At 43.4% G+C, this 15,510-nt stretch overlaps 2 protein-coding genes across 10 annotated transcripts in view; both read right to left on the bottom strand.

Annotated features, from left to right (window-relative positions):
• The window catches only part of LOC110495767 (mitogen-activated protein kinase kinase kinase kinase 4), a 51,241-nt gene extending 47,870 nt beyond the window's left edge, over window positions 1-3,371 (bottom strand). For 5 of the 9 annotated variants that reach the window (XM_036952220.1, XM_036952221.1, XM_036952216.1 and 2 more), the window contains exons 1-2: window positions 2,815-3,346; window positions 2,395-2,460 (exon numbers count right to left, since the gene is read on the bottom strand). In XM_036952220.1, the coding sequence (XP_036808115.1) occupies window positions 2,395-2,460; window positions 2,815-2,871 (123 nt within the window). In that variant the 5' untranslated portion in view covers window positions 2,872-3,346. Of the gene's footprint in view, window positions 1-2,394; window positions 2,461-2,814 lie in introns of all 9 variants that reach the window. The other 4 variants (XM_036952215.1, XM_036952217.1, XM_036952222.1 and 1 more) reach the window with 3 other exon arrangements.
• Window positions 3,372-3,924: 553 nt separating this feature from the next.
• On the bottom strand, window positions 3,925-13,581 carry LOC110497087 (LON peptidase N-terminal domain and RING finger protein 2-like). Its single transcript, XM_036951422.1, has 10 exons — window positions 12,579-13,581; window positions 11,102-11,220; window positions 10,842-10,988; window positions 10,395-10,719; window positions 10,100-10,217; window positions 9,894-10,008; window positions 9,656-9,777; window positions 9,354-9,512; window positions 6,680-6,992; window positions 3,925-6,415 (listed from the first exon to the last, which is right to left on the bottom strand). Exons 1-10 carry the CDS (start codon window positions 13,276-13,278, stop codon window positions 6,215-6,217), a joined length of 2,319 nt encoding a protein of 772 aa, XP_036807317.1. The 5' UTR covers window positions 13,279-13,581; the 3' UTR covers window positions 3,925-6,214.
• Window positions 13,582-15,510: the final 1,929 nt, after the last annotated feature.

Here is a 15,510-nt window from a genome sequence, read left to right as displayed (position 1 = left end):
GGAACGTCGACTGCGAGCCAAACTTAATCGCCCATCATCAGTGCCCGACATCACTACTGCTCGTGGCTGAATGGAAGCAAGTCCCCGCTGCAATGTTCCAACATCTAGTGAAAAGCCTTCCCAGAAAAGTGGAGGCTGTTATAGCAGAAAACAGGGTAAAACTCCATTTTAATGGCCATTATTTTGCAACGAGATGTTCAACAAGCAGGTGTCCACATACACCTGTAGTGTATGTGTAGTGTATATAACTGGGCTACATATTAGCCTAGTTTATAACCTGCAGTTCACAGTACAGTCTCACTAGAGGAAGGGGAATAATTGATTGAAACAAACTGCCTTTATTTGGCATGACAATTATGTAGGTTAGAAGTTGGCATACAGTAAACATCTGACATCCAATGGCTTTGGGACTGTCTGTTGTGAAAATGTACAGCAAACCAGAGCATGTCGACCTAACTGTCTGCAGAACAGAAAATGATGACGTATGAATTTCAGGATAAAAATATTATCCCCTGGTTCTCCATCTTTCAAATCAGCTGCCACAGGCAAGTTGGCTTTACTTGGAATCATTAGAACAAGGATGTCCTCCATTTTGCGAAACTAAACAGTCACATACACAGCCAGCCCGGGGCCCTTTTGCAGGACGTCCATTCTATTCCGTGCAGTGTGGAAGAAAGGCTAAGGCTCTGCCTGACTATAAATAGCGAAAGATAGCATAAGGCCCATATGAGCCTTTGATGTAAACGTTTTAACGCACCAATTCCAATAAACTCTAGTCAATCATTTGGTGAAATTTAGAAAGAGACGTAAAGAGATTGAGAGTAAGTAACAAAAACCTAAAAGTAAATAATTCTCTCCACATAGACCCACGAAGCCATCTGTTCATGGAAGAAATATGTTTGCAAGCAAGTTTTCCATTACCAATGGGGTCACATGACCAAAAGAAAACAGCATTGGTCTTTAAAGCCCTCTGTTCCACAGGGTTGGATCAGATGAATGGTCCTGCTTTTCCGTTTGAACATCCAGACTACCACTGTTGATTCTCCTCAGTCAGGAGTCCAGACTACCACTGTTGATTCTCCTCAGTCAGGAGTCCAGACTACCACTGTTGATTCTCCTCAGTCAGGAGTCCAGACTACCACTGTTGATTCTCCTCAGTCAGGAGCCCAGACTACCACTGTTGATTCTCCTCAGTCAGGAGTCCAGACTACCACTGTTGATTCTCCTCAGTCAGGAGTCCAGACTACCACTGTTGATTCTCCTCAGTCAGGAGTCCAGACTACCACTGTTGATTCTCCTCAGTCAGGAGTCCAGACTACCACTGTTGATTCTCCTCAGTCAGGAGTCCAGACTACCACTGTTGATTCTCCTCAGTCAGGAGTCCAGACTACCACTCTTGATTCTCCTCAGTCAGGAGTCCAGACTACCCTGCTCCTGAGAGTTAAGAGAATAGCCCCAGGACACAGCACTGCTGCAGCCCCTGTGAACTACCCTGCTTAACAGACTTTCCAGTTGTTTTCAAGCTCTGCACAGTGTTGCTAGCCTGACTGTTTGAAAGGAGGGGTTAAATACAGACCAGACCTTCCAATGGAAATGAGGGTACCGGGAAGAGAGGTAGGTCACCAATAGGTGGGTCAGACTCATCCTCATAATCCAAGAGACGGAACCCACCAAATTCTCCAAAAAGGTACATTTCAACAATCACTTTAAACAGTCACTATGATAGTTCTCACAGAGAAACATGACACCAAGAAACAGATGGTTGAGAGAGGGGAGAAAGCCTGCTGTGTAACACATGATATTTTACTTAACCAAATTGTCTATGAGGCAAGTCCTAGTCTGGATCATCAGGCAGCAGTAGTCGATTCCCTTTCCCCCTCTCTCCGCAGCAGGATGTGATGTAGGACCATGTGCTGCACTTTAAAAACACTCATAGCAACACCTGTCTGCAAACCCAGTTGCCATTTACTTCTAAACCAATCTAGAATATTCATGGAAATTAACAGAAAAAAAGTCAACTTCAGAAACAAAACAACTGAGCGTTAAGGCCTAACCTGGGTAGAAGATGAGAAACAGAGGAGCTTGGATTAATGGAGTGGTGCATGGATTGATTGCAAGCTACCTTCCATATTTCACCAAATATGTTTTTACAAGCAATCCTACACAGAGGGACATCACCTTTACCAATCCAACCAGGGATTATTGGGGTGCAATGGCAAACATCCTGACGAGACATCTGGACATGAATCTTATTCCATCACACAAGCATGACATCTGGATGTGTTTGATGCCGTTTTGGCATTGATCATCGATGTAACGTTAGCTATTTAGTGTCAGAAATCAGAATCGAAAATTAGGCCACAGACGAAGAAAATAATATATATTGGAACAAACCTTGTATACTTGTCCATAGGTGCCATTTCCGACCACTTCCACCAATTCAAAAATCCCTGCTGGATCCTGAAACGAGTCAAAGATATATATTTTTTTACACAACCATAAAAAAAAATGAAAATGCTTTTGAATAATTGTTGCAAAAATGTGACCTAGATTAACGCAGCTGTTGCGCCCTGATCTCCACAACATGCCAAATGCATTTCGAACAAAGGAAAGTCAGGCAGCACGACAGCTTTCTCTCGATCCGAATAATAAATACGCCTCCCAGAAATGGTAACCCCGAAAATGTCTCCATATTTTATTGGGTAAAACTGTTCGCATTGTTTTATAAAACGTTAATTCGCTGTAGTTGAATAGATTAAATCTGGGGGTAGCCTCATCTTTAAATAAAAGACACTGCCCTTGTCCACCACTCACCCGCAATGAAGCCAGGTCTATTTCGACCAGACTTTTAGCCGGAGAGTCGTTCGCCATCTTTTAAATATAAACCGATCCTTCCTTCGCGTTGTGGAATCTTTGATGTGGTATCATTTGCGGCGCATCTTTGTAGAAAAATAACCCCTCGAGTATTCCTCTTTGTGGTCCGCTACTGTTGTCGAGGACACTAGGCTACTCCATGTAGAGGTGGCAGCTCGGCCCTTCGCTCGCTCAACTCCCAGTTCTGCTCCTCCTCGCTCCCTGGCTAGTGAGAACCGCACAAACACAGGAAGCCGGTCGGGAATCAGAGGGGCAGGGCCTTGATGCAAGAACCGGGGAGTGGGTGATTAATCAGTAAAGAAATAGAGATACAAAGCTATTTCTATTCTTCTCTGCCTCATCTAGGCCCTAAAAAAACAAAACGAATTTTTCATGTAAAGAACGAAGGATGTCTGTACAGAATAGGTGCGAGAGAAAAGGCGAGGCAGGCCTCTATCGCACAGAATCATGGACATGCGCACGTGAGCCATCGGTGTCAATATTCGTAATCATGGGTGTGGCAAGGGAACGATCGAACGAGCCTGAGCCGAGCGTGAACTGAAAAGTCATTATTTGCTATGTATGTGCTACCGCATTAGGCTACCCTCATTGAGAGGCGTTCATACATTGTCGTTTGAGCTCCATGTGCTGTCCCCCATGATAAATAATTGTCTATATTTAGTTATTAGGAAAGGTACACACTGCTCACTGTGTACTATTAGGGGAGTCTCGACCCCTCATCCTAAAGCAGTAACCCAGGGTGATATTTCCCCTACCTGCTTCCTTTTCTCACTTCCCTTTTCGTTATTACTGATATGTATACAGCTGATCCTGTCTCAGTCAATGGACATCTGGTCAAAGACCCCCTGATATTAGCCTCATATTCAGACACCTTTCTATGGTTGCCCCGTGCTTCATAACATCAGTGTGGTGGTAACTCACACATGGAACCTGTTCTTTCCTACTATAGATCATGTACAAAATGGCAAGCAACAGCGTTTCTTGTGACGGAGCCGTCCTTATCCCATGCACATCAAGGGGTTAAAAAAAAAGAATAACTGGACAGATAAAAATGGTCAGAATTCAATAAATATTTATTAGGCTATAAAACAGATGGTTCAAAGAGACCATGCCAAAAAGATCTGCAGATCATTATTTTCCCACTGTTCAAATAGACCCCCTTTCAAGACACAAACCGTGGCCTGACTTTTGAGGGTGACATTGATGGTAAACGTATAACTATATCGAATGGTTTGAATAATACACGTTTTGGGCCTAATGAACACACAAGTAGCAAAATCATACATTTATGTATAAGTTAAGATTCATTGAATGCAATTTTCACATTTGTGTTACCAAAAATGTAGTGACGAGCAATTTCTGCAAATGTGTCTGGCACACAGGAGGTTGGTGGCACCTTTACTGGGGAGGACGGGCTGATGGTAATGGATGGAACGGAATCGGTGGAATGGTATCAAATACATCAAACATGGTTTGCAGCCATTCCATTCGCGCCGATCCAGCCATTATTAGGAGCCGTCCTCCTCTCAGCAGCCTCCACTGGTCTGGGAGAATGATGGCGTGTGTGTTTATCAAGAGGGTTTGGAAATGAATCAATTCGGGAGAATCCAGATCCTTCCAACATGGTGATGACGGAGCACGAAGGTGACTCATTGTCTACAAATATGACATGTCGTCTTCGGTTCTGACTTCTAAGTAACCCAAATTACTCACCTGGCTGCTTCTCCAAGATCTGACTGTGTGGGTGAGATATGCCATGTCACAGAAGCTTTTAATGTGGTGACCACACAGTACACCAGTCCTTACAATTTGGAATATGGAATATGTTGTGCCTTTGCCCAGGCCTCTTGACAACCTCTGTTTGTGGGGGGGGGAAAGAGACCCACTGTGTGATTTTGGAATAGACTCATGTAGATAACTATGAAGGCGAGTGTCTATGCATGCCTCACAACAGCACATTGGGAAAAAACACCAATTGGCCTCATTGTTACTGTAAAAAACAAAAATGTTACTGTACAGCACATCAAACTCATTCCGCGGAGTGCCTGAAGCGTTTCGCTCCACCCTTGTACTTGATTGATGAATTAAGGTCACTAATTAGCAAGGAGCTCCCCTCACCTGGTTGGGTAGGTCTTAATTGAAATAAAAAAATGCAATCACTTGGCCCTCTGTGGAATGAGTTCGACACCCCTGCTGTACAGCATCCAGTGATGAACATTCCCTTAAGGGACTTCAACCTGGGACCAGTCTGTCTAGATCAGAACACAGCAGTGTTGCTGGGAAAACACACCATGGAGAGGCTGAAAACATTGGTTCCGATGTGCAATTGAGCAAGCTGAAAATCATTGGTTAATTAATCAAGATGGTTGACGAGCTATGAAGCCACTTATAAAGACATGATTTAGGCTTACTATATTTAATCAAGCTTTGATTCATTTAACTAAACTAGGCTGTTGAATGACAGGAGTGTTGTCCTACTGTCCATTGTCTTTGTGACAGAGAGGAAAGGGGTGGATCTGTCCTCCGCAAAAAACACCTGTTCAAATGTAGGGTTGTCTGCACTGATCGTCTTTGCTCACACTTACTGCCACCCTGTGGATGTTTGGTGCTACTACAATGTCTGTGCTGCTATTTTTCACTTGCTTGCATCAAGCGCTCCCTCCTGACATGATTACCAACATACAGTAGAACATATTGTTCCAGTAAGTGATGGTGTGCATTCTATTCATTATGTCCCATAGAAAAACGCTACATTTCTGTACATGAAAATTGGCTTCACATGACAAATAGTAGAAAAAAAACATATTGCAAAAATAAATTAAGGCCTCATTTGTACAAAGGCCAACAATAAAATAAGAACAAAATAAACGAATGTACCACACATGACAAATCTGGACTTAATGAAATTGACCCAAAGATATGTGCGCAAACCTGACACACATTTATGTGTTTTGGTTGGGTAGGGCTAGTCCATCGATCCTTTTTGTAAGACTCAAGTACAACCCATTCCTGAGATCATGAACAACACTGCTGAATCATTCCCACTGTTGAAACTCTTTATCTGAGGCTAGAGCTTCAGAGGAAAATGGAGTATCCTCTCCCTTCTTCTCCAGGGCCCAGTTTTCCAAAGATTATCTATCCGGATGTCATCTATCAGATAGGATTAAATGCATAGAAATATAATGAATAGAACAGAAAAATAACCGACTTCAACGGGGACTCCCGTTCTATTCATTATATTTCTATGCATTTAATCAGAGCCGATAGGTAACTTTTGACAATCTGGATTTCTCCTAACTGGGCCCAGATTATTCTAAACTGATCACCTCTCGGGGGGCCACTACAGTGATGATGATGATGCCGCTGCTGAAGATGGTCGCCGCGGTGGAGGGTGTTTGCGTGTGACGAGGCTGAGCACGCGGCGGGTAGTGCTGAGGCGCTCTCGGAGGGTGGTCATGGCCAGGATGCTTAGCTGGGCTCTCTTCTCCAGGGGCAGTACAGCCAGCAGCCACCAACACCATGCAGGACCACTGGCACCCCCCTGAGAACCCAGAGGCAGAGTGTGGTCGGGTTAGTGAAGACAGGACACAGAGAATTATTCCATATCACAACCAAAAAGTGTCTATGGCCAAGATTGCACAGTTTAATCAGCTTTCATAAAGGTGAATTCTTAGAGGAACCGATATGGGTATTTAGATTTAGCTGGGTGGCTCTATAGGGTCAAAGTTTCTCCTGACCAGGCAACGAAACCAGGGAAACCTCAGAACCCGAGTTCTACTGTCCGTATCGGCTGACTTTATCTTACCTGAATGTCAGGGTCTTTTTCAGGCAGCTGTCCAAAGTGGCTGACGATCTGGTTCTTCATGTTGTCTTTGAGGGAGGTGAACCAGGTGCTGGCCTGCTCGTACACACAGTCATGCAGCTTCTGCAGCTCCGCCAGCTCCTCTCCCTCCACCTTCTGGTCCTCCAGGTGCTCTATCTTGGCTGTGTTGTAGCCGTCGCGGTGGCCGTGGCTCAGCACTCTGAAGCGGGACACTCCGACCGTGTCGACCACCGAGCGCCCGTCTGGTTGGAACTTCACGTCTTTCACCTCCAACATGCAGCCGTAGTCTGCGAAGCTGTGGCCAGGGAAACGCAGGGTATACACATGTAGGATCTTATTGTGAGCCATTTTGCTACAGCAGAACAATTATTCTGCAGCAACTGGAAATGTGAATTATTATGTGGATTGTAATTCATGGACATTTCTGTAGGGGTTGATAAGCTTTTTCATTGGGGCAAATCAAGTCGAATTTAAGCTTTATAAACCTTTTGAAAACTCAAAATGCACTACAAGTTTGCATTTCCTGCTGTGCAGGGAAATTCTCGGCAGCAAAAAAGAGAGTAATCAAATTAAGATCCAACATCTGCATTAGCCATTTGCTCACATGAATCTGTTGGGGTGAAAGTGTGAGGGATAGGCTAGTGTAGTGGAGGTAGTTCACAGAGCTACACCTGTGAGGGTGAGTAACTATGATGAAAACCTGTTAGCACTCAGATAAAATGTCTAGGGTAGGTTTTAGTTCAGTGGGCTAACATGGTCTTGAATTGAGTCGCAAATACAGGTTTTCTACCCTTTTGGTGTCAAAGTGTTTTGATGGCTGTGTGGGCACAGGTTAAACTAGTGTCAAAGTGTTTTGATGGCTGTGTGGGCACAGGTTAAACTAGTGTCAAAGTGTTTTGATGGCTGTGTGGGCACAGGTTAAACTAGTGTCAAGGTGTTTTGATGGCTGTGTGGGCACAGGTTAAACTAGTGTCAAGGTTTTTTGATGGCTGTGTGGGCACAGGTTAAACTAGTGTCAAGGTGTTTTGATGGCTGTGTGGGCACAGGTTAAACTAGTGTCAAGGTGTTTTGATGGCTGTGTGGGCACAGGTTAAACTAGTGTCAAAGTGTTTTGATGGCTGTGTGGGCACAGGTTAAACTAGTGTCAATGTGTTTTGATGGCTGTGTGGGCACAGGTTAAACTAGTGTCAAGGTGTTTTGATGGCTGTGTGGGCACAGGTTAAACTAGTGTCAAGGTGTTTTGATGGCTGTGTGGGCACAGGTTAAACTAGTGTCAAGGTGTTTTGATGGCTGTGTGGGCACAGGTTAAACTAGTGTCAAGGTGTTTTGATGGCTGTGTGGGCACAGGTTAAACTAGTGTCAAGGTGTTTTGATGGCTGTGTGGGCACAGGTTAAACTAGTGTCAAGGTGTTTTGATGGCTGTGTGGGCACAGGTTAAACTAGTGTCAAAGTGTTTTGATGGCTGTGTGGGCACAGGTTAAACTAGTGTCAAAGTGTTTTGATGGCTGTGTGGGCACAGGTTAAACTAGTGTCAAAGTGTTTTGATGGCTGTGTGGGCACAGGTTAAACTAGTGTCAAGGTGTTTTGATGGCTGTGTGGGCACAGGTTAAACAAGTGTCAAGGTGTTTTGATGGCTGTGTGGGCACAGGTTAAACTAGTGTCAAGGTGTTTTGATGGCTGTGTGGGCACAGGTTAAACTAGTGTCAAGGTGTTTTGATGGCTGTGTGGGCACAGGTTAAACTAGTGTCAAAGTGTTTTGATGGCTGTGTGGGCACAGGTTAAACTAGTGTCAAAGTGTTTTGATGGCCGTGTGGGCACAGGTTAAACTAGTGTCAAAGTGTTTTGATGGCTGTGTGGGCACAGGTTAAACTAGTGTCAAAGTGTTTTGATGGCTGTGTGGGCACAGGTTAAACTAGTGTCAAGGTGTTTTGATGGCTGTGTGGGCACAGGTTAAACTAGTGTCAAGGTGTTTTGATGGCTGTGTGGGCACAGGTTAAACTAGTGTCAAGGTGTTTTGATGGCTGTGTGGGCACAGGTTAAACTAGTGTCAAGGTGTTTTGATGGCTGTGTGGGCACAGGTTAAACTAGTGTCAAAGTGTTTTGATGGCTGTGTGGGCACAGGTTAAACTAGTGTCAAGGTGTTTTGATGGCTGTGTGGGCACAGGTTAAAATAGTGTCAAAGTGTTTTGATGGCTGTGTGGGCACAGGTTAAACTAGTGTCAAGGTGTTTTGATGGCTGTGTGGGCACAGGTTAAACTAGTGTCAAGGTGTTTTGATGGCTGTGTGGGCACAGGTTAAACTAGTGTCAATGTGTTTTGATGGCTGTGTGGGCACAGGTTAAACTAGTGTCAAAGTGTTTTGATGGCTGTGTGGGCACAGGTTAAACTAGTGTCAATGTGTTTTGATGGCTGTGTGGGCACAGGTTAAACTAGTGTCAATGTGTTTTGATGGCTGTGTGGGCACAGGTTAAACTAGTGTCAAGGTGTTTTGATGGCTGTGTGGGCACAGGTTAAACTAGTGTCAAGGTGTTTTGATGGCTGTGTGGGCACAGGTTAAACTAGTGTCAAGGTGTTTTGATGGCTGTGTGGGCACAGGTTAAACTAGTGTCAAAGTGTTTTGATGGCTGCATGGGCACAGGTGTAAAACCTCCACTCACCCTTTGATGTCGTCAGCGATGCACATTCCAAACTGCTTGGTTCCCGTCTCCATAGAGCGTCGGATCATCAGCCTATAACACGGCTCGAAGACTTGCAGGGGACAGGGAATTGTGGGAAATGCCATGGTGCAGATGAAGATGGGAACTTCCTGGGCCAAGCTGCAGAGAGAATAAAATGTGGGTTAAACCACTAAATATGATATTCTGCCCAAATAATATTGTATCATAGGATTCTAAAACATTGTCAGACATTATGTTTTGAGAAGGGATTAGGGGCTGAAATGTAATGAGGCCTGACTCACTTTGAGAGCTCTGCCATTTCTTCCTGGTACACCTTGCTCCTCTCAGCCAGCTCCTCAGACAGGTAGCGCTGCAGCACCTCCTCCATCAGCAGGGTCTTATGGTACCCTCTAGTGGCCAGGTACTGCAATTACAACATATTCAATCAGATAACAAGGGGAATTTGGGTCATTTTGTCTTTCAGTAATTGATATTAATTTCCAATAGTAGTGAAGGCAGGTCTGTGTGGTGGCTATTTACCTCTGTAATGTTCTCTTTACACAGGGGGCAGTTGGGGTTGTGGTCCAGACAGCGCTCAAGACACTTCATGCAGAAGGTGTGTCCACAGGGGGTGGTGACTGGCTCGTAGAACAGCCTGGAGAAAACGCATGGGGGGGAAGGTTTTAATAACTACGTAGGGAAAACTGGACCTACAGACAGGGTGTGTGTGTGTGTGTTTGACTTACCTCATACAAACAGAGCAGTCCATGTCAGAGCTATCCAGGAGCTGAGGGGGCACCTCTCTCCTCTCACTGCAACAAGCAGCAGGCACCTGGGATGAGCTTGACTCATCGGAACACAAGACTCAAAACAAATACATTTACATTATATTATTGCTGAGGTTTCTATATGTTTATAATGATTGCATTCACACAACAGTAAGATACTTTGCAATATTTTTGTTCACTAGTATTACTTTGAAAAAAATTGGCTTTTTGGCAAAAATAAATAATTGCCTATTGGAATGGAGGGGTTGGGTACCTTTTCTGGGCAGCTTGTTGGGGGGTGCAGAGCCTATGGGTTCGTCTGAGAACTTCCTCTTTAGGCCAGGGGGGAGAGGTAAGGCAGCCACAACAGAAGCCAGGGTCTTGGAAACCTCACATGAGGACTTGGTCTCTGCTCCAGTGTCAGACAAACTGTCTCTACGGCCAGTAGGGGTATGGCTCCATCTACGAGGGGTGGAATGGAGGGAGTCGAGGAGATGGGAGGCTGGTTTGAGGTGGGAGGCGGGGCCTGTTGGGTGGAGGCGAAGTGATGACGTGGGGAGACCGTCTGTCTTGAACGTGGAGAACATCTCACTCAGCATCTACAGGGGGGAAAGAGACATAAGACAGTGACTAGCAGTCACCGCAGTCAATCGGGCACACGAGTGGTTGCGTAACTGGTTAGGGGAACTAACTAATTCAATTGAATACAACTTCAATGCTATAGAAACACAGTGGAGTCGCTTAACTTTTGCGTTTCCAGCTTGACTGAGGTCCAGTCTGGCTTCAGAGCCAGACAGTAGAGGTATTCTTGCAGAGCCTCTTCATTATAACCGGCTTTGTTCAGAGCCAGGGCCTTCACGTAGTGAGCCTGAGAACACAAACACACAAAACCCCACGTACCACAGCGTCTTTCAGGTTCATTTACACAAAACAATTTGGGTAAATGTGTTAATGTCAGGAAACAGTTGCGTGTTTTCGTACCTTGGGAGAGAGGGGCGTCAGTCGACACATGGCGTCTCCATCCTGTAGGGCCTGTCTGAAGTTGTTCATCGCCATATGCAGCTCTGCCCGTCGGGCCAGCAGCCCACACATAAAGGGGGCTGTGCAGAGAGAACATGAAACAAACATTAGTTAATAGTCAGATTCAGTTTAAGTTATTCACATATCTCCAGCACCCTCCATTGCTCGTGTTCATTGTGTCAACGTCTTAAAACCAGGACTGTACCAGGCTGTGTGGGTTTGAAGACCGTTAATTGTGAGTTTGTCGTTGATATGTCATTACTTAACAGCTATAACTGTATTCATAACACTTTTACAACCCCCCTGAGAGGGTAATGAGGGTAATGGGGTTAATGGGGGTAATGTGTTACAAGCTGTATGTCGGGCAGAATATTATTTCAGAAGATCCAGGTCATATGGAACTAGTTCTGGACTAGGTCATGAGTTGAAGCTGTTCCACCATTCCTGCCCTCAGAATGTGGCATACCTCTATCCTATTACCTTGTGGGCTGAGGCCTACGTTACTGTTGGGTAGAGATTAGAGAAAGGAGTGTCACTTCTCAACGCCCTGTCATTAAATGTTTTGTGTGTGTCAAGACAAAAATGTCTGCCTGTGTCTAACACCACAATGCATTTGTCTATGCAACGCCTGACTTATTTGGAAACCATAGCTACCTATGCAGGAAATATAAAAAGGTAGAAGCTTCCTTTCTGCCTACTCTGATCCCTAGACTAGAGTTCCCTCAAACTCCACAGGCATTTCTCTACAAACCAGGTCAGTCCAAATCATGAATCTTCTGGCTGTGCTATTATGGCAAAAGTGCATGACTTTACTTACACAACTCATGCCTTAGCTGAACTTGTCATCATGGTGTGATGATGCCAATATATCCCAACCTCTATCTGGTATAGTTTGTGTTATGAACGTGGCACAGGTGTTAACTTAACCCATAACCACTGGTTGATTCCCTCACCCAATCACTACACTGGTGGCAGTGATGGGATAATCCCTGCAGACCAGGGCTGTTCGCCTTCCATCAGTGATGTCAATAACATGGCTTTGACCTTACGGGTTGACATAACCTATTACAAACCTATGCACGTCACAGAAGTGGGTTACGGGCTTTTATTTCAATGTGCACAGAAAGATCATGCAAAAAGAATGATGATGTAATGTTATAGGGACAATCTTCAGTTGCTACATTCATTTTTGGACTTAAAATGTATGTTACGTACCCATTGATTCTTAAAGAATATAACTAAAATGGCTCATGAGCTTAGTTCAATAGCAGAACCCAAAATGCAAGCTTATTTTACTGCATTGTTAGTTATGTCTTATGAATTTGAGTGATTACATTTCTCCAGCCCCATCCCTCAGCTTTTTACTAAAACAGTGTGGCTGAATACGCGTTTGTCTCAACTGCGGATATCCCCTTTAAAATACGTTTTTTAATTTTACCTTTTTCAAGAGCGTAGTTGTATTTTTCAAGTGCGTTGATAAAGCCCTGTTCGTTCCGCATTCTATCCCCTTCAAGCCAGCATCGTCTTGCTTCACTCTCTGCACAAAACCATTTACTCAACAGCCCACTGAGTACTACATTCACTTTAAACCCGATTGGCTTTAATTCTCTATTTGTTTTGTTCAGTTTGTAACGACAGAATTCACATTCTTTGACACCGTCATCCTCAATGCATGGTTTGCAGAATGTATGGCCGCATTCCAAAGTTGTTGGCTCGATTAACAAGCCCTTGCAAAGCCGACATGAGAACAGGTCCAACGAATGCTCATCCTCGGAAACCCCATTGGAGTCTGTGCATTCTTTTAGGCATTCTTTTACGCGCAAAGTGTGCGCAATACAGTCAACGAGAGACCCTAGTTCGTTTGGTCGTAACCTGTCCAAGTTGGCGGCGGTGCAGTATGAATCCAGAGCCTCCGCTATCCGCCCTGCACGGCTGAGAGCATCCGCATTCAGAAGGCAGAGGCTCCGGTCCGGGTGTCGGAGGTCCGCCAGCTGGGAGCCGTATATCTCAGCAAGAAGGTTGAAGTCCCCAGCACGGAAGGCTTCCCGTGCAACTGCCAGCATTTCTGGACTCAAGCCCGCAGCAGCAGTATTGTCGTGGATAAAATAATCCAAGTGGTTTTCCAAACGAACATCCATATCAGTGAAGTCTATAACATCTATGTAAAACAAATGTGTGCATTCAAATAAAATAAATGGATTGGTGAATAGAGACAGACCGAGAATTGACTTCGTCCAAAATCACTGGTTGCTTTTTATGAAACCTGCTACACTGAAAGTTTGTATAACCTCCTGAATTAAATTACGCGCGATTGGAGAGCCATTCTAAATGCATTTTGGGCTTCAAATGAATCAACGCAAAATAAATCAATAAAATAACACCCATAAATTGCAAAGGTAGACGGTCACCGTTAACCTAATTGTACTGTGAACTAGGTGAATGCGCTGCGTTTGGTAATGGCACGTGACTTCAAGGGAGCGACCCCATTGGTGTGTTATGGTTCTTTTTTGTGTTATGTGGTTCGTTTTATAATGGACAGGAGGTTGTGTAAGTGAACATTTCTGATGAATGGAAAAGGTCCGTTTCTTGGAGATTATGACATGGATACATCTAACTAGGATACAGTTCCTTGTTTCTAGAGTCGAGCTGTATAATGCAAAGGGTCTATATTTGTTCGAAGTAGCTTACAAAGCCTTGATCAAGATGATTTAAAAAAATTGTAGGCCATTTTTTTTTTACATAGACGAGAAATAGTGGGTCACTGAAAGTTTATAGACTAAACATATTGTTATTTATTTATCAGACGTCATTATTCATGAAAAAAATACCCTTTGCTATTGATAGGCTAATGACAGTTACTGCGTTTGCCAAAGCTTTAACTCAAATCTAATTGTATTGTTCACATGGACATATTTAGCAAATGCTATTGCGGGTGCAGCGAAATGCTTGTGTTCCTAGCTCCAACAGTGCAGTAGTATCTATCAATTCACAACAATACACACAAATCTAAAATTAAAATAATGTAATTAAGAAATACATCGATTTTAGGACGAGCAATGTTGGAGTGGCATTGACTAAAATACAGTAGAATACAGTATATACATATGAAATAAGTAAAACAGTATGTATACATTATTCAAGTGACTAGTGTTCCATTATTAAAGTGACCAGTGAGTCCATGTTAATATCATAGGGCAGCAGCCTCTAAGGTGCAGAGTTGAGTAACCGGGTGGTAGACGGATAGATAAAGGGGAACACCAATGTCTACATATTGGAGGCTGTTATGTTATTTATTATTTTCATTAAACTTATATTCATACAAGTTATTCTCTAAAAATAGATCTATTTAAGATAAGGATTACTTTATTGGTCCATTAACGATCTGAGCACCTGAGATTTTTGTGTTGCATATACCATTCTCCCCGGAAGTCAAACACATACTTTTTTTGCACTAAATCTTACACTGACTATGCGCACACACACTAGACTCTACCCACACAACACGTGTACGTACACTGACATCCCAACATACACACATCACGCGCAGACATGCATACTGACGCCCCACACACCCATTGACACTCACCACATACGCTGCTGCTACTGTCTATTATCTATCCGGTTGCCTAGTCACTTTACCCCTACCTATATGTACATAGCTATCTCGATTACCTTGTACCCCTGCATATCGACTCAGTACTGGTACTCCTTGTATATAACCATGATACTTTTACTTGTTGTTATTCACTGTGTATTTATTCCTCATGTCACTATTTCTATACATAGGTATGTTTTTACCTTCATCTTAACTCTGCATTGCTGGAAAAGGACCCGTAAGTAAGCATTTCACTGTTAGTCTACAGTTGTTTAAGAAGCATGTGACAAATACAATTTTATTTGACATACAGTATGTACATACATACATACATGCATACATACATACATACATACATACATACATACATACATACATACATACATACATACATACATACATATGTACACACAGGTAACTGCCAAAATAAAGGAAATACTTGAGTAAATGAGGGACACAAAGTATATTTAAAGCAGGTGCTTCCACACAGGTGTGGTTTCTGTGTATACACAGTTACAGTTGAAGTCAGAAGTTTACATACACCTTAGCCAAATACATTTAAACTCAGTTTTTCACAATTCCTGACATTTAATCCTAGATAAAAATTCCCTGTCTTAGGTCAGTTAGGATCACCACTTTATTTTAAGAATGTGAAATGTCAGAATAATAGTAGATCATTATTTATTTCAGCTTTTATTTATTTCATCATGTTCCCAGTGGGTAAGAAATTTACATACACTCAATTAGTATTTGGTAGCATTGCCTTTAAATTGTT

This window comes from Oncorhynchus mykiss, chromosome 18, assembly GCF_013265735.2.
Source record: "Oncorhynchus mykiss isolate Arlee chromosome 18, USDA_OmykA_1.1, whole genome shotgun sequence".
Lineage (NCBI taxonomy): Eukaryota > Metazoa > Chordata > Actinopteri > Salmoniformes > Salmonidae > Oncorhynchus > Oncorhynchus mykiss.
The sequence above is the reverse complement of the archived record's forward strand: the minus strand, read 5'-3'. Positions and strand labels throughout refer to the sequence as shown.

Coding starts and splice junctions, on each gene's coding strand:
- LOC110497087 (XM_036951422.1), bottom strand. CDS start 13,278: ATGGATGTTCGTTTGGAAAACCACTTGGATTATTTTATCCACGACAAT. Junction 9,778..9,893: donor GTAAAGAGAACATTACAGAG/GTAAATAGCCAC, acceptor TTGTAATTGCAG/TACCTGGCCACTAGAGGGTA. Junction 6,416..6,679: donor AAAAAGACCCTGACATTCAG/GTAAGATAAAGT, acceptor CTGGGTTCTCAG/GGGGGTGCCAGTGGTCCTGC.